This window comes from Anolis carolinensis, chromosome 2 (genome assembly GCF_035594765.1).
Source record: "Anolis carolinensis isolate JA03-04 chromosome 2, rAnoCar3.1.pri, whole genome shotgun sequence".
NCBI lineage: Eukaryota > Metazoa > Chordata > Lepidosauria > Squamata > Dactyloidae > Anolis > Anolis carolinensis.
In genome coordinates this window covers 12,496,630-12,520,914 of record NC_085842.1, presented here as the reverse complement: position 1 = coordinate 12,520,914, position 24,285 = coordinate 12,496,630, and the positions used below count along the sequence as shown (strand labels likewise).

General features: G+C 39.8%; 2 protein-coding genes across 2 annotated transcripts in view; both read left to right on the top strand.

The window, feature by feature from the left end:
• Positions 1-9,126, top strand: part of LOC100567032 (zinc finger protein 271-like) — a 100,712-nt gene extending 91,586 nt beyond the window's left edge. Inside the window, exon 6 of the mRNA XM_062973227.1 lies at positions 1,234-9,126. Coding sequence (XP_062829297.1) covers positions 1,234-2,215 — 982 coding nt within the window. The 3' untranslated portion in view covers positions 2,216-9,126. The remainder of the gene's footprint in view (positions 1-1,233) is intronic.
• The window catches only part of LOC100566837 (zinc finger protein 850), a 71,144-nt gene that overhangs the window by 20,484 nt on the left and 26,375 nt on the right, over positions 1-24,285 (top strand). Inside the window, exon 4 of the mRNA XM_062969266.1 lies at positions 16,570-16,687. Coding sequence (XP_062825336.1) covers positions 16,609-16,687 — 79 coding nt within the window. The 5' untranslated portion in view covers positions 16,570-16,608. The remainder of the gene's footprint in view (positions 1-16,569; positions 16,688-24,285) is intronic.

Sequence of the window (24,285 nt, the reverse complement as noted above, 5' to 3'; positions counted from 1 at the left end):
GCAAAATTAAATGTGGAGAGCCAATTGCGTTTTTTGATCAGGGATTGTCCCCCTTGTCATTTCTTCAGGTCATGGGGAAGATTGTTCTCCAGAACCATGGCAGGTGATCTCAAGAGCAATCAAGGAAGAAGTCTTTGAGGAAGACGAAGAGTCAATGATGCTACAAGAAAAAGTGAAGGAAGAAGTCTTTAAGGAAGATAAAGAATCAAGGATGCCGCAGAAAAATGTGAAGGAAGAAGTCTTTGAGGAAGAAGAAGACTCAAGAATTTTGGAAAAAGAAGTGAAGGAAGAAGTCTTTGAGGAAGAAGAATCAAGGACACTAGAGAAAGAAGTCTTTGAGGAAGAAGTATCAAGGACACTGGAGAAAGAAGTCTTTGAGGAAGAAGAAGACTCAAGAATGTTGGAGAAAGAAGTGAAGGAAGAAGTCTTTGAGGAAGAAGAATCAAGGACACTGGAGAAAGAAGTCTTTGAGGAAGAAGAAGACTCAAGAATTTTGGAAAAAGAAGTGAAGGAAGAAGTCTTTGAGGAAGAAGTATCAAGGACGTCAAAGGAAAACCTAGCAGAGATTGAGTGGAGTATACCGACTCCTTGGCTTGCGGATGACCCTTCTCAAATCCCGATTCGAATCCCAAAGGGAAAGAAAAAGAAGAATGGCCGCTCTTCACTTGGGAGAAGAGTCCTGCCCAAATCTAGTCCTAACTCTCAGACAGAGGAGAAGCCCCATATATGCCTGGAATGCGGAAAGTGTTTCCGGTATAGAAGGAGTTTTACTCTCCACCGGAGAATACATACAGAAGGGACACCATATCAGTGTTCGGTGTGTGGAAAGTGCTATAGTCAGGAGGGAAACCTTACCTCACACGTGAGGGGCCATTGCACCGAAGAACCCTATCAATGCGTGGATTGCGGGAAGGTCTTCGCTAAGAAGGCCAGCCTTAAGACACACCAGAAAATTCACTCTGGGGAGAAACTGTATAAATGCTTGGAATGCGGAAAGAGCTTCCGCCGCAGCGCACACCTTAGTTCGCATCATCGGATCCACACCAGAGAACAACGGCACAAATGCGTGGAGTGTGGGGTGGACTTCAATCACGGCACGGAGGCAGCTCGCCAAAAGACACATCGGTGTCCGAAATGCCAAAAGGACTTTCAGAGGAAAAAGGGAGACAAGCTTTCACCCGAGATCATCCCCACCGAAGAGAAACCGTACAAATGCCCCGAGTGCGGAAAGAGCTTCAGCGACATGAAGGGCTTCGCCACACACCGGCGCATCCACTCGGGAGAGAAACTCTACAAATGCTCGGATTGCGGGAAGAGCTACGGCTGGAAGGCGATCCTCGTGAAACACCAGAGAATCCACACCGGGGAGAAGCCGTACAAATGTCTGGAGTGCGGGAGGGCCTTCCGCTTCACCTCCAGCCTGGCTTCGCATAAGAAGATCCACACCGGGGAGAAGCCGTACAAATGCATGGAATGCGGGAAGGACTTCAGCCACAGCACCAGCCTGATCCAGCACCTCCGGATCCACACCGACGAGAAGCCGTACACCTGCTCGCAGTGCCAGAAGAGCTTCCGGAGCAGCACCAAGTTGAACCTGCACATGAGGGTCCACACCGCGGAGAAGCCGTACCAATGCTTGGAGTGTGGGAAGAGCTTCAGCTACAACTCCTACCTCCGGTTGCATAAACGGATCCACAACGGGGAGAAGCCCTACGAGTGCCAGGAGTGTGGGAAGAGCTTCCACCAGAGGCCACACCTGGTGTCCCACCAGCGGACCCACACCGGGGAGAAGCCCTACCAGTGCCTTGAGTGTGGTAAGACCTTCAGCCAGAGCTCGCACCGCAACCTCCACCAGCGGGTCCACACTGGAGAGAAACCCTACAATTGTCTGGACTGCGGCAAGACCTTCAGCAACAACCGCAACCTGACCTTCCACCAAAGGACCCACACGGGGGAGAAGCCCTACAAGTGCTTCGAGTGTGGGAAGTGCTTCACCCAGAGCTCCAGCCTCCGCATCCACGAGAAGATCCACACGGGAGAGAAGCCGTACCATTGCATGGAGTGCGGGAAGAAGTTCAGCTGCAGCTCGAGCCTCATCTATCACCAGAAGACCCACGCCGTGGACAAGCTCTACAAGTGCTTCGAGTGCGGGAAGAGCTTCGGTCAGAGCCAGCGCCTTATGATGCACAGCAAGATCCACAAGAAGAAAGTATAAGTGGGTCGAGATACACTTGTCATAGAAGGACTACAAAGGAATGCGTCCCGAGAAGGGCATGGTCCTCTGTAGGCCTCTATAGGAGGAGGATAGTGTCTAGATCGAGGGAGGCCATTGTCCATATAAAGCCGTGGTTCTCAACCTGTGGGCCCCCAGGTGTACAACTCCTAGAAATCCCATCCAGTTTACCAGCTGTTACGATTTTTGGGAGTTGAAGGCCAAAACATCTGGAGACCCACAAGTGGAGAACCACAGCTATAAAGGAATGTGCCCAGTGAAATGTATGTTCCTCTGTAGGCTTCTGTAGGAGGATAGCCATAGACTATTTGGATTTGGTCAGACCTCATCTGTGATAATAACCCTGTCCCAAAATTCAAAGAGGAGATGGACAAGATGGACAAGATGGAAGGGGTCCAGAGAAGGGCCGACGAAATGGTCAGACGTTTGGAAGCCAAGAATCTCTTTGAGGAACATCTTCAGGAGCTGGAGATGTTTAGCTTGGAGAAGAGACAGGAACAGGAGAGCCTCGTTTAGATATTTGGAAGGATGTCCCATTGAGGAGGAAAGGGCCACCTTCCTTTCTGCTTCTCCAGAGACCAGGACACAATGGAGCAATGGCTTCAAATGACATGAAAAAGGATTCCAACTAAACATTAAGAAGGCCTTCCTAACGATCAGAGCTTCTCAGTGGTGGAATATAGAGTATTTGAGAGTCCGGAAGAGTCTCCTTCTCTAGTTGTAAACAGACTGGATGGCCGTCTGTCAGGAGGACTTTGATGGTGTCTTCCTGCCTGGCAGAATTGAGTTGGACTGGATGGAGTCCCTTCCAACTCTACAATTATTTGGTTCTGATGATTATAATAGTACAGTAGAATCTCACTTATCCAACGTAATCAGGCCGGCAGAACGTTAGATAAGCAAATATCTTGGATAATAAGGAGAGATTAAGGAAAAGCCTATTAAACATCAAATTAGGTTATGATTTTACAAATTAAACACCAAAACATTATGTTAGACAACAAATTTGACATAAAAAGTAGTTCAATATGCAGTAATGCTATGTAGTAATTACTGTATTTACGAATTTAGCACCAAAATATCATGATGTAATGAAAACATTGACTACAAAAATGCATTGGATAAGCCAGAACGTTGGATAAGCAAGTGTTGGATAAGTGAGACTCTACTGTAAATAACAACAACAAGCAGAGGCTGGATGGCTGTCTGTTGGGAGAGTTTTGATTGTGTCCTCCTTTCTTGGCAGAATGGGGTCAGATGGAATGGCATTTGTGGGTATATTTTATAACAGCTTTTACGTTCCCAAGACGAAAAATTTGGATTGCTGCAATGCACACTCTGCACATGGTCTTTTTGAAAACAGTTTGAAAACTTCACAAAGTTTTAAAAATGATATGGAGCAAGTTGCAGGCAACATATGTATAATGCATTGTCAAAGGCTTTCATGGCCAGAATCTCGGTCGCTGTGAGTTTTTTGGGCTGTATGTCCCTGTTCCAGTAGCATTCTGTCCTGATGTTTTATGTTCATCTGTGGCTAATGGCATCTACAGAGGTTCTGTTGCTAGTGAGGCAATATATACCTGTGGAATAATGACCCTGGTCTGCTTAAAGCAAGTGTGGATGTTGCAAATTAGCAAGCTTGAATTAGTCAAACAGTGGGGGTATCTGCATATTATTATTATATTTATATCCCGCTTTTTCTTTCTATATGGAGACTTAAAGCGGCCGACAACTCAAAGCATTTCAGTTCAACTTAAAATATACAAGTATACAAAGATTAAAACAGTATCAAACAACATTAGTATTAAAACAGTGCAGGTTTAAAATCACATTACAAGATGTTAGGGATTCCAAGGGGAGCAGGAAAGTGTTCATGAATCTGAAGGTGAGTTGGAATCTGAGGAGGAGATTTTGCAAGTACCCACATTTCAGGAGAGGCGAAAGGAAACAGAGCAGAGATGTCGTTCAGCTAGAATAGCTGCCAGAAATGCAGCTGAGTAATTAGGACCACACCTGGAATACTGTATCCAATTCTGGGCACCGCAGTGGAAGGGAGATGTTGACAAGCTGGAAAGCGTCCAGAGGAGGGCGACTAAAATGATTAAGGGTCTGGAGAACAAGCCCTATGAGGAGCGGCTTAAAGAGCTGGGCATGTTTAGCCTGCAAAAGAGAAGGCTGAGAGGAGACATGTTAGCCATGTACAAATACGTGAGGGGAAGTCGTAGGGAGGAGGGAGAAAGATTGTTTTCTGCTGCCCTGCAGACTAGGACACGGAACGATGGCTTCAAACTACAGGAAAGGAGATTCCACCTGAACATCAGGAAGAACTTCCTCACTGTGAGAGCTGTTCTACAGTGGAACTCTCTCCCCCGGACTGTGGTGGAGGCTCCTTCCTTGGAGGCTTTTAAGCAGAGGCTGGATGGCCATCTGTCAGGGGTGCTTTGAATGCGATTTCCTGCTTCTTAGCGGGGGGTTGGACTGGATGGCCCATGAGGTCTCTTCCAACTCTACTATTCTATGATTCTAACTGCCCTAGCAGCTGGAAGGTGACTCAGGGCTATGAAGCAGAAGCAGGTGCAGCCCGCTCTTGCTGGTAACCAACTGACTCTTCGCTCCCCTTGTGCCTGCTTCAAGTCTGCATCTGGAAAACTGCTCCTAAGGTTTTATTGCTGTTTCTTTGTCTGACGTAAGTCTGCTATTTGATTTGGGAATTTAACACAGACTAAGAACTGTGTTTACCCTAAGACTTCCTTGCTTCCTTTCGCATTATTCCAGAGTGTGCTATACTTTATGTTTTGCTGAAGTAAAGCAGTTTTCCACAGTGTTTCAAGGCTGTTCTTGAAAGACAAAACAGGACACAAAATCACAGCAGCTCTTGATGGTCTTAAATACCATCTTTAAAAGCCTGCCTGAATTGAAAGGTTTTAACCTGCCGCCAGAAGGACAGCAAGGAGGGGGCCATTCTGGCTTCCTTGGGAAGAAGAAGGGAGTTGTAGAGTTGAGGAGCATTTGCCACCAAGAAGGAAGGCCCACTTCCTCTTGTTCCCACCCACTGGGCTTGAGATGGAGGTGGGACCGAGAGAAGGAAGGGCCTCTCCTGACGGGTATCTCAGCGTCTGGAATGCAGGTTCATACAAGGGGATGTGGTCAGCCAAATAGCCTGGACCTGGACTGTCTAGAGCAGATTACAGTATTTACACACATAGGCAAACATTCAATGCCTTTACAATCACAGATACAGTGAAATATACAAACGTAAACAAAGGCAAGGCTTCTCCTTTCATTTCCGGCTTCTGGAGGCAGTGCTCATCTCTGGCTTCTGGGAGGTGCTTTTCTCAATTTTCAAGCCGAGGAGTGTTGATTACTTCCCAATCGTCTGGACGGCAAGATTGGCTGGAGCGTCTCTTGCCTTATTCCCACCTGAAGTGGTACCTATTTATCTACTCACATTTGTATGTTTTCAAACAGCTAGGTTGGCAGGAGAGCTAGGGCCAACACCCTGTCTTGCGGATTCGAACTGCCGATCTTCAGGTCAGCAGTTCAGCCAGCACAAGGATTTAACCCATTGTGCCATTGCAACTAAGGCATGGACCACCACGGCCAGATTTGGCTTCTCAAGGAATGGCCGCTGTTGGAGCACAAGTTTTAATTGTGCAAAGGCTCTCCTCTGTCTTGTCTAGATTAAGTTTCAGTTTGTTTGCCCTCATTCAGTCTATTGTTTATGGCACACACTGGTTTAGCATCAGGACAGCTTCCTTGGCTTTAGGTGGGAAGGTGTAGTAGAGTTGGGTGTCATCTGCATATATGTGTCATCATACTCCAAATCTCCGGATGACCTCTCCCAGTAGTTTCATGTATATGTTGAACAGCTTGGGGGACACAATGGAACCCTAAAGAACCCCACAGGTCAATGGCCGGGGGTTCGAACAGAAGTCCCTTAGCTCCACCTTCCCTTCAGGAAGGACCGGAACCACTGCAAGACAAGGTCTCCCAGTCCCATCCCAGTGATGGTCCAGGAGACCATGGTCAGTGGTATCGAAAGCCGCTGAGAGATCCAGGAGAATCAACAGGGTCCCCTTCCCCCTTTCTATGGAGGTCATCCACCAAGGTGACCAAAGCCTTCTCTGTTCCATAGCCAGGCCTGAAACCAGTCAGAAATGCATCTAGATCAGTGGTTCTCGATCTGTGGGTCCCCAGATGTTTTGACCTTCCAAGTCCCAGAAATCCTAACATCTGGGAAACTGAGTTGTAGGCCAAAACACCTGGAGACCCACAGGTTGAGAACTACTGATCTAGATAGTCCATTTTGTCCTGAAGCCCCTGAAGTTGGGAGGCCACCACAGGCAACAGAGGAAGCCTGGCCTTTGTTGCCTGGAGGCGCAAATGATCAAGGGGTTGGACTGGATGGCCCATGAGGTCTCTTCCACGTCTGTTATTCTATGGATCCAAGTACCATCTTCCTTTCCTCTGCTCGGGAGACCAGGACACATTATCTATGGTCTTGATTCTGGTGTTTTTAAATACTCTATGCAGATACTCTCACTGATTGCAGACTTCATGGCTACTCATGCTATTCAAGCTTGCTAATCGCAATATTCACTAGGCATGTCCGATCAATGAAAAAAATGTTTCAGTTCTTGTTTCTAAAGTAGGGGGCGCTGGCACTTCGATATAGAAAGTATTTCCGATTTTTTCACCCCAAAATTTTGGATATTTCCGAAAATTCGTATTGATTCTAAATGTTTCTAAAATGGCAGAAATGTTTCTAAAATGGCAGAAAATTGCATGCGCAATCGCTACACCCCGGGCTTGTATGGCAATCTTCCATGTGGACGCAGAGGACGTTAGCCCCCACCTTTGCATCCATCGTGGAAGCTTCTGATTGGCCGGGGAGCGGCAGCCGGGTTAGGCTGCGCTAAGCTCCCATTCAAGGTAGGTTGTAGAAACAAGAAAATGTTTTTAAATATTTTAAAAAATATATTTTTAAAAAAAAATTTGGGGGGGGGGAATTAACGAAACATTAAGAGACAATTAGAGGATGGGCCAACAATGGTTCGAATTACATTGCTGGTTGCGCTGTGAGACAATGTCTCGGAATGCGTATCAAAAAGCGAGAACAATCCAAAATAATTCCGATACACGATTCAAAACGATTTTTGGACATGTCTAATATTCACACTTGCTTCAAATAGACAAGGGTTCTTTCTCCCACCCCGGGCATTATTCCACAGGTATGATGTTTGGGTATTCAGTCCAGCGGAGTTGATGGCGTAGGAGCATCGCGTCAATGCTGGTGGTCTTTGCTTCTTCCAGAACACTGACATTTGCCTGCCTGTCTTCCCAAGAGATTGGCAGGATTCTTCAGAGGCAACGCTGGTGGAATCGCTCCAGGAGTTGAGTATGACGTCTGTAGAGAGTCCACGTTTCCCAGGCGTAGAACAGGGTTAGTTTCATCAACAAGCACCTTGGTATCTCTACGGATGTCCCGATCCTCAAACACTCTGCTTAAATTGTATGCAGACATACAAAGATTATTATTATTTTATTATGTCACAGCAAACAAGATAGATATGCTGGATTTCATATCACAAAACCACAAGTCGAACACTTCCCAAGTGTCTAGGACTGTGTGATGTATTTTTGGATGATGCGCGCAGATCCCAGCAGGGTGGCCTTTTGCAGTTGGCAGATCATAATTTTGTCAATGTTTATTGTTTCCAAATGCCGGCTGAGATCTTTTGGCACGGCACTCAATGTGCCCATCACCACCGGGACCACCTGCACTGGTTTCTGCCAGAGTCTTTGAAGTTCAATCTTGAGGTCCTGATAGCGGCTGAGTTTTTCCTGTTGTTTTTCATCAATGCGACTTTCACCTGGGATGGCAACATCAATGATCCAAACCTTTTTCTTTTCCACAACTGTGATGTCTGGTGTGTTGTGTTCCAGAACTTTGTCAGTCTGGATTTGGAAGTCCCACAGTATCTTTGCGTGTTCATTTTCCAATACTTTTGCAGGTTTGCAATCACACCAGTTATTATTATTATTACTTTATTATGACACAGCAAACGAGATCTATATGCTGGATTTCATATCACAAAACCACAAGTCGAATACTTCCCAAGTGTCTAGGACTGTGTGATGTATTTTCGGATGATGCGCACAGATCCCAGTCGGGTGGCCTTTTGTCAATGTCTATTGTTTCCAAATGGCGGCTGAGATCTTTCGGCACGGATTATTATTATTATTATTATTATTATTATTATTATTATTATTATATGCTGGTGACAGGAAGGCCTCCTCACCACGATCGTTTTCTAGAAAGTTGAAATATTTGAATTTACATTTTTCCGGTTTTTGTTTTCGTTTCAAATATATCGTTAATTTAAAGATATTTCTCATCTCCTTTCCCAGCCTTCCCTTTGCTTAGTTGTATTATTATTATTATTATTAATTATTGACACAACAACATAGTATGACACAGCAAACAAGATAGATATGCTGGATTTCGTATCACAAAATCACAAGGCAAATATTTCCCAAGCGTTTAGGACTGTGGGATGTATTTTCGGATGATGATGATGATGATGATGATGATTATTATTATTATTATTAGACATGCAACAAGATGAGTCCACAGTAAACAAGATCACTTTGCTGGCTTTTGTATTGGATTACACAGTTCCCAAGTGTCTAGGACTATGTCATGTATCAGCGAATAATGTGTGCAGATTTATTATTTATTACAGTCCTGTCTCTTAGATAAACAGGACTCCAAAGGCAAACAACAGGAATGTATTTAAAACAAGTTGAAATAATGCAAAAAGTCCAGAAGAATTTTTTAAAAACCAATTAACCAATGTATAAATTGAAACATTAAAATTGCATCAAAAGACTGTGGTTGTCGTTAATCAGTTCTTTTTCCTACAAGCATTTGAATTAAATAGTGAAAACTTATTATGAAACTAGCTGTGCGCGGCCACGCGTTGCTGTGGCGAAGTCTGGTGGTATGGGAAATAAAGTATTGAGGAATTGGTGGTAGTTAAGGTAAAGGGTCCCCTGGGCTGAGTGGGTTGCTAGGAGACCAAGTGAGTGGAGCTTAGCCTTCTAACTGGCAGCAATTGGATAAAAACAATTATTCCTCTCCCTCTAATTAGGACTTTATTTTTTTCTTTTCTTTTTGTTGTATCAACCTAGAGGCATGGATGAGGGGTTGTGCTGTCAATTTTCAAGGTTGTGGGGTGTTTACTTTTGTTGTTTTGTCCGCTGCCGTGATGCCATCACTCTTATATATATACAGGCACTAGCTGTGCCCGGCCACGCGTTGCTGTGGCAAAGTGGTGGTAGTATTGGTTAAAAATTGTGTAATTTTTATTTGATGTTATTTGCATTTTTTTATTAATTTTATTGTAAGTTATATTTTTATTTATAATATTTTATTATTTTCTTGTATTATTTTTAGTTAATTTTCTGTTATTATAGTATTTTATTGTATTAATCTTTTAGTGTTTTTAATTATTTTTTAGTGTTTTTTATTATTATTTTTTGGGTTGCTAGGAGACCAAGTTGGAGGAGCTTAGCCTTCTAACTGGCAGCAATTGGATAAAAGCAATCATTCCTCTCTCTCTAATTAGGACTTTATTTTTCTTTTCTTTTTGTTGTATCAACCTAGAGGCGTGGATGATGGGTTGTGTTGTCAAATTTCGAGGTTGGGGGGCCTGTAGTTTTGTTGTTTTGTGGGTCGCCGTGATGCCATCACTCTTTTATATATATATATATATATATAGATAGATAGATATAGATATAGATATAGATATAGATATAGATATAGCTGGGAGTCTTGGCTCCAAGAGAGAAGTGAAGAAAGAGTGGTAACGTCCGGTTCCCATGCGACCTTTCAAGAACTCAATGCGACTTTTGTCTCTTTATCGTTTTATGCTTCGTGTCGAGGGGGAACCGGAAGTGACGCTTGTGTCCAGCTATCTCCATAGGATCATAGAGTCAACCACAAATAAATGATAAAACCTGGGAGAGCCCCCTTGCCATTGAGATATGAGGAGGGAGGTCAAACGGGTGCCGGAAGTGTGTGCGAAGGATTTGCCTCCCATCTTGCCCTGGCCTCTATGGCCCCGTGGTGAATGCCTGGGCCTGGTAAGTTTTGCAAAATGCATTGCAAAATGCAAGCAAAAGAATGGGGAGGAAGGGGGTCAGGCCCCTTTTGTTTGCATGCATATGGACACGTGTACTCTTCCGGGCTTCCCCCTGCAAACCTTTCCTTGCATGGCAGAAAATAGGGCTTTTTGTAGGCTTTTCTTTTTTTTGCAGAAATGGCTGCACAATTTGCATTCCTGCATGAATTGCAATTCTATAAGGGATAGTTTGGGTGCAAAGAGATCCATGCAACCCCCATTTTCCTTATCTAGAGCAGTGTACAAGTTGCTAAGTCTCCTAATAATAATAATAATATAGCAATAATATTTAATAATAAAATTTAATACAGTGATAATTATGAGATCCATAAAGCCTCCTGTCCCCAAATCCAGAGCAGCTTACTAGTTGCTAATTCTATTTTAGTCATATTATATTACATGTAATATTACTAATAATGTTGCAGTATAGTGTTGTAGTGAAATATAATTATATATAATACTAATATTGTGCTATGCTAAAATAATATATCGTCTATACATAAAATGTTAATAATATTATAATGTAATACAATGTGATACTAATAAAGCCATATTATAATAATACAATATAGGAGTATATATAATATAATATAAGTAATAATACAATATAGGAATAATATTGTAATTTTATTGTAATATATATATATATATATATTATATAATTATATATAATTATAATTACAGTAGAGTCTCACTTATCCAACACTCGCTTATCCAACGTTCTGGATTATCCAACGCATTTTTGTAGTCAATGTTTTCAATATATCGTGATATTTTGGTGCTAAATTCGTAAATACAGTAATTACTACGTAGCATTAATGTGTAATGAACTACTTTTTCTGTCAAATTTGTTGTCTAACATGATGTTTTGGTGCTTCATTTGTAAAATCATAACCTATTTTGATGTTTAATAGGCTTTTTCTTAATCTTTCCTTATTATCCAACATATTCGCTCATCCAACATTCTGCCAGCCCGTTTATGTTGGATAAGCGAGACTCTACTGTATATACATAAAATGTTAATAATATTATAATGTAATACAATGTGATACTAATAGAGCCATATTATAATAATACAATATAGAAGTATATATAATATAATATAATAATACAATATAGGAATAATATTGTAATTTTATTGTTTTATATATATATATATATATATATATATATATATATATATATACACACAGTTATACTAATATTGTGCTGTGCTAAAATAATATATTGTATATACATAAAATGTTAATAATATTATAATGTAATACAATGTGATACCAATAATACCATATTATAATAATACAATGTAGGAGTATATATAATATAATATAAATAATAATACAATTTAGGAATAATATTGTAATTTTATTGATATATATATATATATTAGGCTTGATCGATCCATGAAAAATTTGATTCTAAACTCGTTTCAAAACTAGAAGGGGCAGTTTTTCGTTTTTGTTGCTAATAACGAATTTGGCCCCCAAAATTTTTCGAAATTAACGAAAATTCGTTATTTTCTAAATTAATTCGTTAATGGCGGATGCGCATGCGCGGTGGCCCAAAAACAGCCCGAAGGGGGGGACTTAGGGGGCTCTCCCGCCCTCATTTTTTGAGTGATCTTCTTCAAACTTGATACAGTGGTAGAACACATTTAACACTGATAGCTCACCAAAATGTGGAACGTTTCCCTTATCCTCTGATTTTTGGCAAATTTTCATAGCTTTTATAATAAACCATTTTTTAATAATTGCAGAAATCTGTTCCTGGTTTGAAAGTCTTATTTCCTGTTAAATTGGGTTGTCTTTACTGTGAAAGTCATTGTTCTACTTCAGAAACTTTGTTTTTGTGGCTGAAACTTTGTTAAATTGGTGTGTGTGTGATATATATTGTGTATATATATATATATATATATATATATATATATATATATATAGTCCCTGCTTGTGTGTGTGTGTGTGTGTGTGTGTGTGTGTGTGTGTGTGTGTAGGTAAAGGTAAAGGTATCCCTTGACGTTAAGTTCAGTCATGTCTGACTCTGGGGGTTGGTGCTCATCTCCATTTCTAAGCCCAAGAGCCAGTGTTGTCCATAGACACCTCCAAGGTCATGTGGCCGGCATGACTACATGGAGTGCCATTACCTTCCCAGAAACACCCAGAAAATGGGAATTCCAGACAGGAAACAATCAGGGCCAGCTAATACCTCCCAACAAAGGATTCCCCCAGGTAGGAAGCAGCCAGGCTTTGAAGCTGCAAGGCTATTCAATGCTAATCAAGGTGACCAATTGCAACATTCACACTTGCCTCCCACAGACAAGAGTTCTTTCTCCCACCCTGGACCTTCCACAGATATATAAACCCCACTTGCCTAGCTTCGCACAGACGTCAAAACCTCTATGTCTGCCACAGATGTGGGTGAAACGTCAGGAGAGAATGCTTCTGGCACATGGCCATAGAGCCCGGAATACATACCACAACAGTGTGATCCCGGCCATGAAAGCTTTCGACAACACAACCACAGTATCCATTCAAGTTCATGTAGCGTGGTATGGACTGGAGACCTGTATTGGGGGGAGGGAGGGTGCGAATCTGGGCCCCTGGGAGCAGCCGAGGACGGGCCTGGCCCACACCCCCTCGCATCCCGGGCCTCTTCCTCCTCACCGCCGGGCCCCTCTCGGTCTCTCCAGGCCTGAGCTGAGGCGAGGCGGCGGCGGCGGCCATTTCCCCCCTCCGTCTTCCTCCTCCTCCTCGGCCTCCTTCCCCCTCGCCCCCTCCCATTGGCTGAGGGGCAAAAGGAAAGGAGTTTGGGTGATTTGCAAAAGCTTTTTTTTCTTAACGAAAAAAACGAAGAAATAAGAAAAAACGGCCTCTCGCGATTCGAAACCGCGATATCCAGACGTGTGGACAACCAAGGTTCTATATTGCTTCAAAACAAACGAAAATAACGAATTAATAACGGGTAACGGGAAAATCGAATTATTTGAGCAAGCCTAATATATATATATATATATACACACACATACACATACATACAGTAGAGTCTCACTTATTCAACATAAACGGGCCGGCAGAACGTTGGATAAGCGAATATGTTGGATAATAAGGAGGGATTAAGGAAAAGCCTATTAAACATCAAATTAGGTTATGATTTTACAAATTAAGCACCAAAACATCATGTTATGCAACAAATTTGACAGAAAAAGTAGTTCAATACGCAGTAATGCTATGTAGTAATTACTGTATTTACGAATTTAGCACCAAAATATCATGATGTATTGAAAACATTGACTACAAAAATGCGTTGCATAATCCAGAACATTGGATAAGCTAGTGTTGGATAAGTGAGACTCTACTGTATATATAATACTAATATTGTGCTATGCTAAAATAATTTATTGTATATACATAAAATGTTAATAATATTATAATGTAATACAGTGTGATACTAATAATACTATATTATAATAATACAATATAGGAATATATATAATATAATATAAATAATAATACAATATAGGAATAATAATGTAATTAATATGTGTTATATATATATATTGTAATATATATATATATATATATATATATATATATATATATATTGTAAATATATATATATATATATATTGTAAATATATATATATATATATATATATATATATATATATATATATGAATGATGTCAGAAGTGAATTGAGAACATATTGCAAGTCGCTTCTGGTGTGAGAGAATCGGCTGTCTACAAAGACTTTGCCCAGGGGATGCTTGGATGTGTTACCATCCTGTGGGAAGCTTTTCTCATGTCCCCACGTGGGAAGCTGTGGCTGCCAGATGGGAGCTCACCCCATCTGGTGGATTCGAATTGGCAGTCTTCAGGTCAGCAGTTCAGCCGGCACAAAGGTTTAAGCCTCCTATTATATTATTAGCATAGCATAATATTAGTATTATATACTACTATATTGTACTATACCACTATACTTCAACATTTTAGTAATATTACATGTACTATATAATATACAATTATTACAATATATTACACGTTACTACATATTATTACCTATCATCATAACCTCACAACCTCTGAGGATGCCTGCCATAGATGTGGGCAAAAAGTCAGGAAAGAATACTTCTGGAAATTGGCCAAACAGCCTGGAAAACACACAACAACCCTATTATATTATTATATATTATTATATAATACACTACCAGTATATCATACTATTAGTATTGTACTATATCATAGTTGTAGTATATATAATATATTGTATTGCATTATTAATATTATATATAATATATAGGTATTATTACATTACAGTGTTATTATATCTATATGTTATTCCAGTAGAGTCTCAGTTATCCAACATAAACGGGCCAGCAGAATGTTGGATAAGCGAAAATGTTGGATAATAAGGAGAGATTAAGGAAAACACTATTAAACATCTAATTAGGTAATCATTATACAAATTAAGCACCAAAACATCATGTTATACAACAAATTGATAGAAAAAGTAGTTCAATACACAGTAATGCTATGTAGTAATTACTGTATTTATGAATTTATCACCAAAAATCACAATGTATTGAAAACATTGACTACAAAAATGTGTTGGATAATCCAGAATGTTGGATAAGCGAGTGTTGGATAAGTGAGACTCTACTGTACTTCTGGAACATGGCCAGAAAGCCCGGAAAACTCACAGGAACCCTATTATATTAATATATATTTTTATACCACAATATATATAATACACTACCAGTATATCATTCTATTAGTATTGTACTTTATCATAGTTGTAGTATATATAATACATAATATATTGCATTGCATTATTAATACAGTAGAGTCTCGCTTATCCAACGTAAATGGGCTGGCTGAACGTTGGATAAGCAAATATGTTGGATAATAAGGAGGGATTAAGGAAAAGCCTATTAAACATCAAATTAGGTTATGATTTTACACATTAAGCACCAAAACATCATGTTATACAACAGATTTGACAGAAAAAGTAGTTCAATAGGCAGTAATGCTATGTAGTAATTACTGTATTTACAAATTTAGCACCAAAATTTCACGATGTATTGAAAACATTGACTACAAAACTGCGTTGGATGATCCAGAACGCTGGATAAGTGAGACTCTACTGTATTATATATAATAGTATTATTACATTACAATGTTATTATATCTATATGTTATTACAGTAGTCTCACTTATCCAACATAAATGGGCCGGCAGAATGTTGGATAAGCGAAAATGTTGGATAATAAAGAGGGATTAAGGAAATGCCTATTAAACATCAAATTACAGTAAAAGAACCAAAAGGTCATGTTTTACAACAAATTGATAGAAAAAGCAGTTCAGTACACGGTAACGTTATGTCGTAATTATTGTATTTACGACTTTAGCACCAAAACGTTGCAATGTTTTGAAAACATTGACTACAAAAACATTGACTACTAAAAGGCATAATATTGGATAATACAGAACGTTGGATAAGTGAAGGTTGGATAAGTGAGACTCTACTGTATATTGTATATATTGAGAGGCTCGTATAATAATAATGTGATAATATGTAACAGTATGTAGCAATGTAATATACAGTAGAGTCTCACTTATCCAATGTTCTGGATTATCCAACGCATTTTTGTAGTCAATGTTTTCAAAACATCGTAATATTTTGGTGCTAAATTCGTAAATACAGTAGTTACTACATAGCATTACTGCGTATTGAACTACTTTTTCTGTCAAATTTGTTGTATAACGTGATGTTTTGGTGCTTAATTTGTAAAATCATAACCTAATTTGATGTTTAATAGACTTTTCCTTAATGCCTCCTTATTATCCAACATATTCGCTTATCCAATGTTCTGCCGGCCCGTTTATGTTGGATAAGCGAGACTCTACTGTAGTATATATTGATGTAATATAAGATAATATGTAATAATATGTAGTAATGTAATGTAATATAATACGTAGTGCGTGATATAATATCATATGATGATATGCAATAATATGTATTAGCATAATCTATTTGGCCATTTCATTGATCTTTCTCTTCTTTCCTTTTTTTTAAAATAACGAAAAGCATTTGCTGGTTCTCCTTCCAGCATGGTGAGCATTTTCATGGAGTCTTCTTTCTGTTATTTTTTTCAGCTTTTCTGGGTCCGTTGACATTTGATAGATGTGGGCTTAATGGAGGACGAAAGGGATGCTCGTCCTTTGAAGGAGGAAGTCATGGAAGGAAATGACGTGGGAAATATGCCGCTTCCAGGTATGGATCCGCCTTTTGCCCCTTAATATGAGCAGCACTATAATTTTATTTGTTTATTTATACCCCACTTTATCTCTCCATACGGAGACTCAAAGCGGTTCACAGTCAAAAACACAACAACTTAAAATATACAATAATAAAACAGGATACATTATATCTATATATATAAAAGAGTGATGGCATCACGGCGACCCACAAAACAACAAAACTATAGTCCCCCCAACCTCGAAATTTGACAACACAGCCCATCATCCACGGCTCTAGGTTGATACAACAAAAAGAAAAGAAAAATAAAGTACTAATTAGAGAGAGAGGAATAATTGCTTTTATCCAATTGCTGCCAGTTAGAAGGCTAAGCTCCTCCAACCTGGTCTCCTAGCAACCCAATAAAAATAATAAAAAACACTAAAAATAATTAAAAACACTAAAAAATTAATACAATAAAATACTATAACAGAAAATAACTAAAAATAATACAAGAAAATAATAAAATAAAATAACTTACAATAAAATTAATTTAAAAAATGCAAATAACGTCAAATAAAAATTACACAACAATTTTTAACCAATACCACCACCACTTTGCCACAGCAACGCGTGGCAGGGTACAGCTAGTATTATTATATATTATCACAGTAAAGGTAAAGGTGTCTGACTCTGGGGGTTGGTGCTCAACTACATTTCTAAGCCAAAGAGACGGCGTTGTCCGTTGTAAGGGATTAATGAACGTCTAAGGCTCCTTCAGGCAGGGGGGAATTTTTTTGTCCCACCGCTGCCACCAATTTGTGAAGGACAAATAACGACTGCCACCAATTTATAAAGATGCAACCACCAAAGACACAGGGAGATGTTTACTTTTACTTTAATGGGTAGCGTAACTTGGTTTAGAATATATGCAACAGAGGCTTAGATGTTGAAAGAACAATAACAAGTTTATTCAGGCACAGAGCTTAGTGGTTACAATGTTGTTTCTCACTTAGAGGTAGTCTTATTAACAGTTACAATACTAGAATGAGATGAATTAACTCTCTAAAGTACCACTTCTTTTACTTAAAGTAGTTAAAACCTATTCCTCTGCTCCTTTCTAACTGTTACTTCAATGGATCTCTGTGAGTCCAGCTGGGATTGGTTCCCAAAGTCTGAAACTTGGACTATCCAGTGATTTCAAACCACAGTCACCCCTGTGATATACTATCACAGATTCTCTGTGCCTTTCCAGGACACAGACTACATTAAATAAGTCACCAAACGTATTTAAAACTGACTCAAAATGAACAATTGAGTCTACTTGATCCCATCAACCTAGAATCAATCTTCCCTGTGCCTCATCAGAGCACAGATTGAGATTTGAACTTCCCTGGTTTCCCTAAACCTGGAACCAGTCTATTCCCTGTGACTCTCCGGATTACAGACTGACGCTCTTCAAAACATTCCCTCCTTTTTCATCCAGCTAGCTCCACCCCTTTCTTGCTAGCTCCGAAATAATTACATTTCTACAGAAGCACCTACGTTTCTATGGCAACCTGCCTCAGAATGCCGAGCTGGCTACCATTCCCCCACACACTGGTAACTCTAATACTTACCCATTCCAAACATATACACACAATTAAACATAACATCTGTAAACCAAAATTCATATTTCATTACATTTGTAGACACGTCCATGGTCATGTGGCCAGGCATGATTGCATGGAGCGCCGTTACCTTCTTGCTGGAGCGGTACCTATTGATCTACTCACATTGGCATGTTTTTGAACTGTTAGATTGGCAGAAGCTGGGGCTAACAGCGGGTGCTCACACCGCTCCTCGGATTCGAACCTGTGACCTTTTGGTCGGCAAGTTCAGCAGCTCAGCAGTTTACCCCGCTGCGCTACCGGGAGCTCCATAATATAATATAATATTATACTATATTACATGTACAGTAGAGTCTCACTTATCCAACTTTTGCCCACTCCATGTTCTGTATTATCCAACACAGTCTGACTCCTGCCGGGATCCACAGCTGTTTCTCTAGGCAGCAATGCGCAGCGGGCCAACACACCCAACAACAACACAAGTGCAGGCACGCTCCCAAACAAGTGGCAGACTTGCTGTAAAACATGATGTTTTGGTGCTTAATTTGTAAAACCATAATGTAATTTGACATTAAGTAGTATTTTCCTTAATCCCTCCTTATTATCTAACACTTTCGCTTCTGCTGGCCTGTTTATTTTGGATAAGCAAGACTCTACTGTAATATACCATATTAGTATACCACTATATATATATATATATAGTAGAGTCTCGCTTATCCAATGTTCTTGATTATCCAATGCATTTTTGTAGTCAATGTTTTCAATAAATCATGATATTTTGGTGCTAAATTCGTAAATACAGTAATCATTATTTCGTATTGAACTACTTTTTCTGTCAAATTTGTTGTATAACATGATGTTTTGGTGCTTAATTTGTAAAATCATAACCTAATTTGATGCTTAATAGGCATTTCCTTAATCCCTCCTTATTATCCAACATATTTGCTTATCCAACGTTCTGCCGGCCCGTTTATGTTGGATGAGACTCTACTGTATATATTACACTACCAGTATATTATACTATTAGTATCATATATTGTACTATATCATAACTTGTAGTACATACGAGGGTTATCCAGAAAGTAGATTACGTTTTGGAATTAAAAATGAACAAAGTATAGGAGAAAACATTTACCATATGCATTTGAAAGCCACACCCAAATACCACTTCTCAACATAGTCGCCATTCAAATCTAGGCACTTACCATAGCGATGAATGAGCTTGACAACTCCTTCCCCACCAAACTCTGCCACTTGCGTCCTCAACGCAGCGTTTTGGCGACAATGCGCAGCTGCTGGAAGGGGTGACCGGCTGGTTGAGGACACAAACGGCAGAGTTTTGTGGGGAAGGAGTTTCCAAGCTCATTCATCGCTAGGATAACTGCCTAGATTTGAATGGCGACTATGTTGAGAAGTGGTATTTGGGTGTGGCTTTCAACTGCATATGGTAAATGTTTTCTCCTATACTTTGTTCATTTTTAATTCCGAAATGTAATCTACTTTCTGGATAACCTTCGTATAATATATAATATATTATATTACAGCATTATTAATATTATAAATAATATATTAGTATGAGTACTAGTATTATTATTAGTATTGGCATTACATTTAAACAATGTACCTATTACATACAAATTCAACTTAAGAGCAAATCTGCAGAATCTAGCTTATCTGTAACTCGGGAACTGCTTGTAATATTGATGGGCGAGTGGGCTTTGTAAAGAAGTGTGTGTTTTTATTTTGTTTATGGATGATATGTTTATTTGGTTCTGTTTAAACAGTCAGGTTTGGTTAAATTTAAAATGGTAAGTATTAGAGCTGATAATGCCAGAGGGTGACCAGCTCAGCATTAGGAGACAGGTTGCCATGACAACGGGGGCGGAGCTAACCGCCGTTTGGAGAAAGAAAAGAGGGAATGTTTTAAAACCCAGTTTAGTCTGTGATTTTTAGTCACAGGGGACAGACTGGTTCCAAGTTTAAGGAAACCAGGAGGCAGACCTCTCATAGGCCAGACTAAGCAAGTTGGGTGACTTGTTTAGGGTTATTTGTAGAGGCTGTGGATTAAGGGAAATTAATCCCAGTGGATCCAAGTTTTCAGTTCTTAGTTTGGTTTTGAGAGAAGAAAATATTTTGAAAGTTGGAACACCTCACATCTATTTGTAACCGTTAATTTAAGTGCCTTTAAGAAGTTATAGAAACCACTAAGCTCTGTACATGAAATAAACTTGTTTTGATTTTTAATCCATCTAAGTCTCTGTCATAATCATATCCTAAGCTAAGCAACATCACCATCAAAAGTAAAATAAAGAAAGAAAGCTTAAAAAGAATAAATATTCTCTGCCTGACATCTCCTCTATTGGTGGCAGCGAAGATAATTAAATACATAATAATTAAAGTCATCATCAAGACATCTTTAGAAATTGGTGGCAGCGGTGGGATCAAAAAGGATTCCTCCCTGTCACATCTTTACAAATTGGCGGCAAGCGGCGGGATACGTATAACATCCCTAATTTAGTGCCTGAGATCACTCACTGAAATTCGTGAGGTAAAAGTTGTAGACAATGGCCACCAGAAAACAGAGAAAAGGAGCAGGAGAGGTAGAAGTGTACCAAGAAGAAGAGAGTTCAGATTCTGAACAACAGACCACCATGTCATAAGCGATGATGAAATATCAACTAGAGATGAAGAAATTAGAAATGGAGGATAAAGAGAAACAAAGACAAGCAGAAGAACAGGAGAGACAGAGACAGGCAGAGATGGAAATGGAGGAAAGAAAGAGACAGGCAGAGATAGAGCTGAAGAAGATGGAGATAGAATTAGAAAAACAAGAAGCTGACACTGTCTCAGCCTTCTGTGGTGGCACAACCAGGGACTCCCATCATTAATCCTGTTGATTCAGCCTTAAAGAGGTTTCCTAAATACAACAAGGAAGATGATGTGGAGCAGTTTTTAATTTCGTTTGAATGGTGTTGCAAAGATTTGGAAATAGCTGAGGAAAATTGGATGATTTACCTCAGGCCACAGATTTGTGGAAAGTTATTAGAGATCTATAGTGAAATGGTGGAAGAAGAACGTAGGAATTACACTATATTTAAACAGCTGGTACAACAAAGGTTACAGCTGACTCCTGAATTTTATAGAACAAAATTCAGAACTCTGAGGAGAGATAAAAATGAAAGTTTTCTACAACTGGCTGCCAAACAAGCACAATATTTTGAGAGCTGGTTAAGAAACTCTGAGGTAAAAGACTTTCAGCAGCTGAAAGATTTAATAAAATTAGAACAGCTATATCAGCAAGTTCCACCAGATTATCGATGGCTAGTACAAGATAGAAAGCCTCAGACTGCTAGTCAAGCAGCTGGTATGGTGGATCAACTGATTACATTGAAGGAAGGGTTTAAAAAAGAAGAAGGGGGATTTAAGGAAAAACAGTTTAAACAGCCATCTTTTTCCCTCACACGCACACAGCAAGGAAGAGGAGCTTCCATAGAAAACACCACCTGGAGGATGGCTAGTGTAATGAACCCTGCCAAAATGGAGGGAAATATTCGATGCTTTCACTGTGGGAAGGCAGGACATTATAAATACCAGTGTAGTCTTTTAAAGAAAGAAAAATCTTCTTTTTTTGTCAAGAAAGCCCCAACAAAAGAGATAAATAAAGAACCAGCTAAGGTTCAAAAAGATTTCCCTGAGGAAATTCAAAAGGAGAGACAATGTTTGTTTGTTTTATTGGATCAAACATCAGATGAATATTTGGAAAACATCAACATTGATGGGAACCAAATGCAAGGATGGAGGGACACAGGTTCAGAAGTCTGTATCATTAGGCCTGAATTAGTACCATCAAAATGCCAACACCCTACTTATCAAGTCAATTTAAAAGGTTTGGGTCCCGTGATCCCAAGCGAAGTAGTTTCTTTACCTGTCGAATATGGCAAGTGGAAAGGAGTGTGGGAACTTGCTGTTAGTTCTGATATTCCAAATAAATGCCTAATTGGAAATGACCTTGCCAGAGAAGTCAAAAAGATGCAAAAGACTATGGATGAGGGTGAATGTAAAGCTGAAAAATCTGATAAAGAAATTGTCTGTTTGCCTATACAACAGAACTTAGAGGAAAATCCTGAGGCAAGTTCTGTAGTAGCTGATTTGGTAGATAAGACTGAGGGGGAAAGAGAAATCCTGAAGGAGCAAAAGTCTGATGACACATTGCAGCCTTTGTTTGATCAAGCCCAAAATACTGAGGAAGATTTAACCTTAGAAAAGCCCACCAGGTTTATTAATAAAAATGGAGTTTTATACAGCGAGGTTTTAAATCAAAAATCCCCAGAGATGTCCGCTTCCTATACGCAGATTGTGGTACCTCAGAAGTATAGAGAACAGCTGATGGAGGTAGCCCATGACAGCCCACAAGGGGGACATTTAGGAATTAGACGGACCACTCAAAGAATCACTAAAAATTTCTTTTGGCCTGGCATGTACCAGCAAATTAAAAGGTTCTGTCAATCCTGTGACACATGCCAGAGGATCAGCTCAGGAAGCGATAAACTTAAGGCTCCATTAGTCCCAATGCCAATAATTGGGGAACCTTTTTCTAGAGTGGGCATAGATATCATCGGTCCCCTTCCAAAACCAAGTAGGAGAGGATGCAAATACATTCTTACTATGATCGACTGTCACGCTTACTTCAAACGATCAGCATGAACACAGACCAAATGTAGCTGCTATCAAAACCAATCTTTATTAAAGAACACACGACTTGGAAAAGTCGAGAATGACATAATGTTTACATACAATCATCTTTATTACCTTCGCTACAACGTCACACCACACGTAAATATCATCACCCAAGCCCCACCCCATGTATCATTATCATCACTACAACACAAACTACTCATTAAAATTGTTTTGATTCTCACTCCAGAATTTCCCATGCTTTGCTGCCAGGTGTCCGTAGGAGCTACAAAGGAGCGCGAATTGTTATGGCTCCGATTCAAGAGCTTGCAGACTCAGCTCTTGGAATCGGTCCCATGACAATCGACTACGCAACTCGTTATCCTGAGGCAGTAGCCCTGTCAAACATCGAGACAACAACAATAGCCAATGCACTACTCTCAATATGGGGAAGAACAGGTTACCCTAAAGAGCTAGTATCGGATTTGGGAACCCAGTTCACTTCTAGGTTAATGGAGAGATTGCTGGAACTGTGTGGAATAAGGCATTTGACATCTTCAGCCTATCATCCACAAACCACAAATGGCCTTGTTGAAAACCTAAATAAGACTTTGGTTCGCATGATTAAGTCTTACAGTCAGCAACACCCACATGACTGGGACATCAAGCTCCAGCAGTTATTATTTGCCTATAGGGAAGTTCCCCAAGATAGCACTGGCTATAGCCCCTTTGAATTGTTATACGGGAGGTGAGTGCGAGGACCGCTCGATCTAATCAGAGAATTCTGGGAAACATGCCCAAGACCGGAACCTGTTTCAGTGACCAAGTACATTAAAGATCTACAGTCAACAATGGAGATTGCCAGGAACACCGCCCAATAACATCTAGTGACAGCCCAGCAAAGACAGAAAGTTCAATATGATTCAACTGCCAGATGCAGAAGCTTCGAGATAGGGGATGAGGTCCTGTATCTTACACCAACCAAGACCAACAAGCTCCAATTAGATTGGACTGGACCGTGGAAAGTCATCAAAAGACACAGTGGCGTGAACTATTCTATTTATGATGAACAGTCTAATATAGAAAAACTGGTGCATGTAAATATGTTAAAACCATATGTGAGCAGATCTGTAAATGTATGTATGATAATTTTGGGGGAGGAAACAGGTACTTTTCCCTTTTGGGAAGGAAATAGGAAAGCCTATAGAAGTAGTGACCAAGTAAAGGTAGAGGAAGGATTGTCCCAGATTCAACAGAAACAAATTAGGAAATTATTAAACAAGTATGATAAGTTATTTTCTGATCTCCCTGGGAGAGTACAGGGGATTTATCATCAAATCATAACTGGTG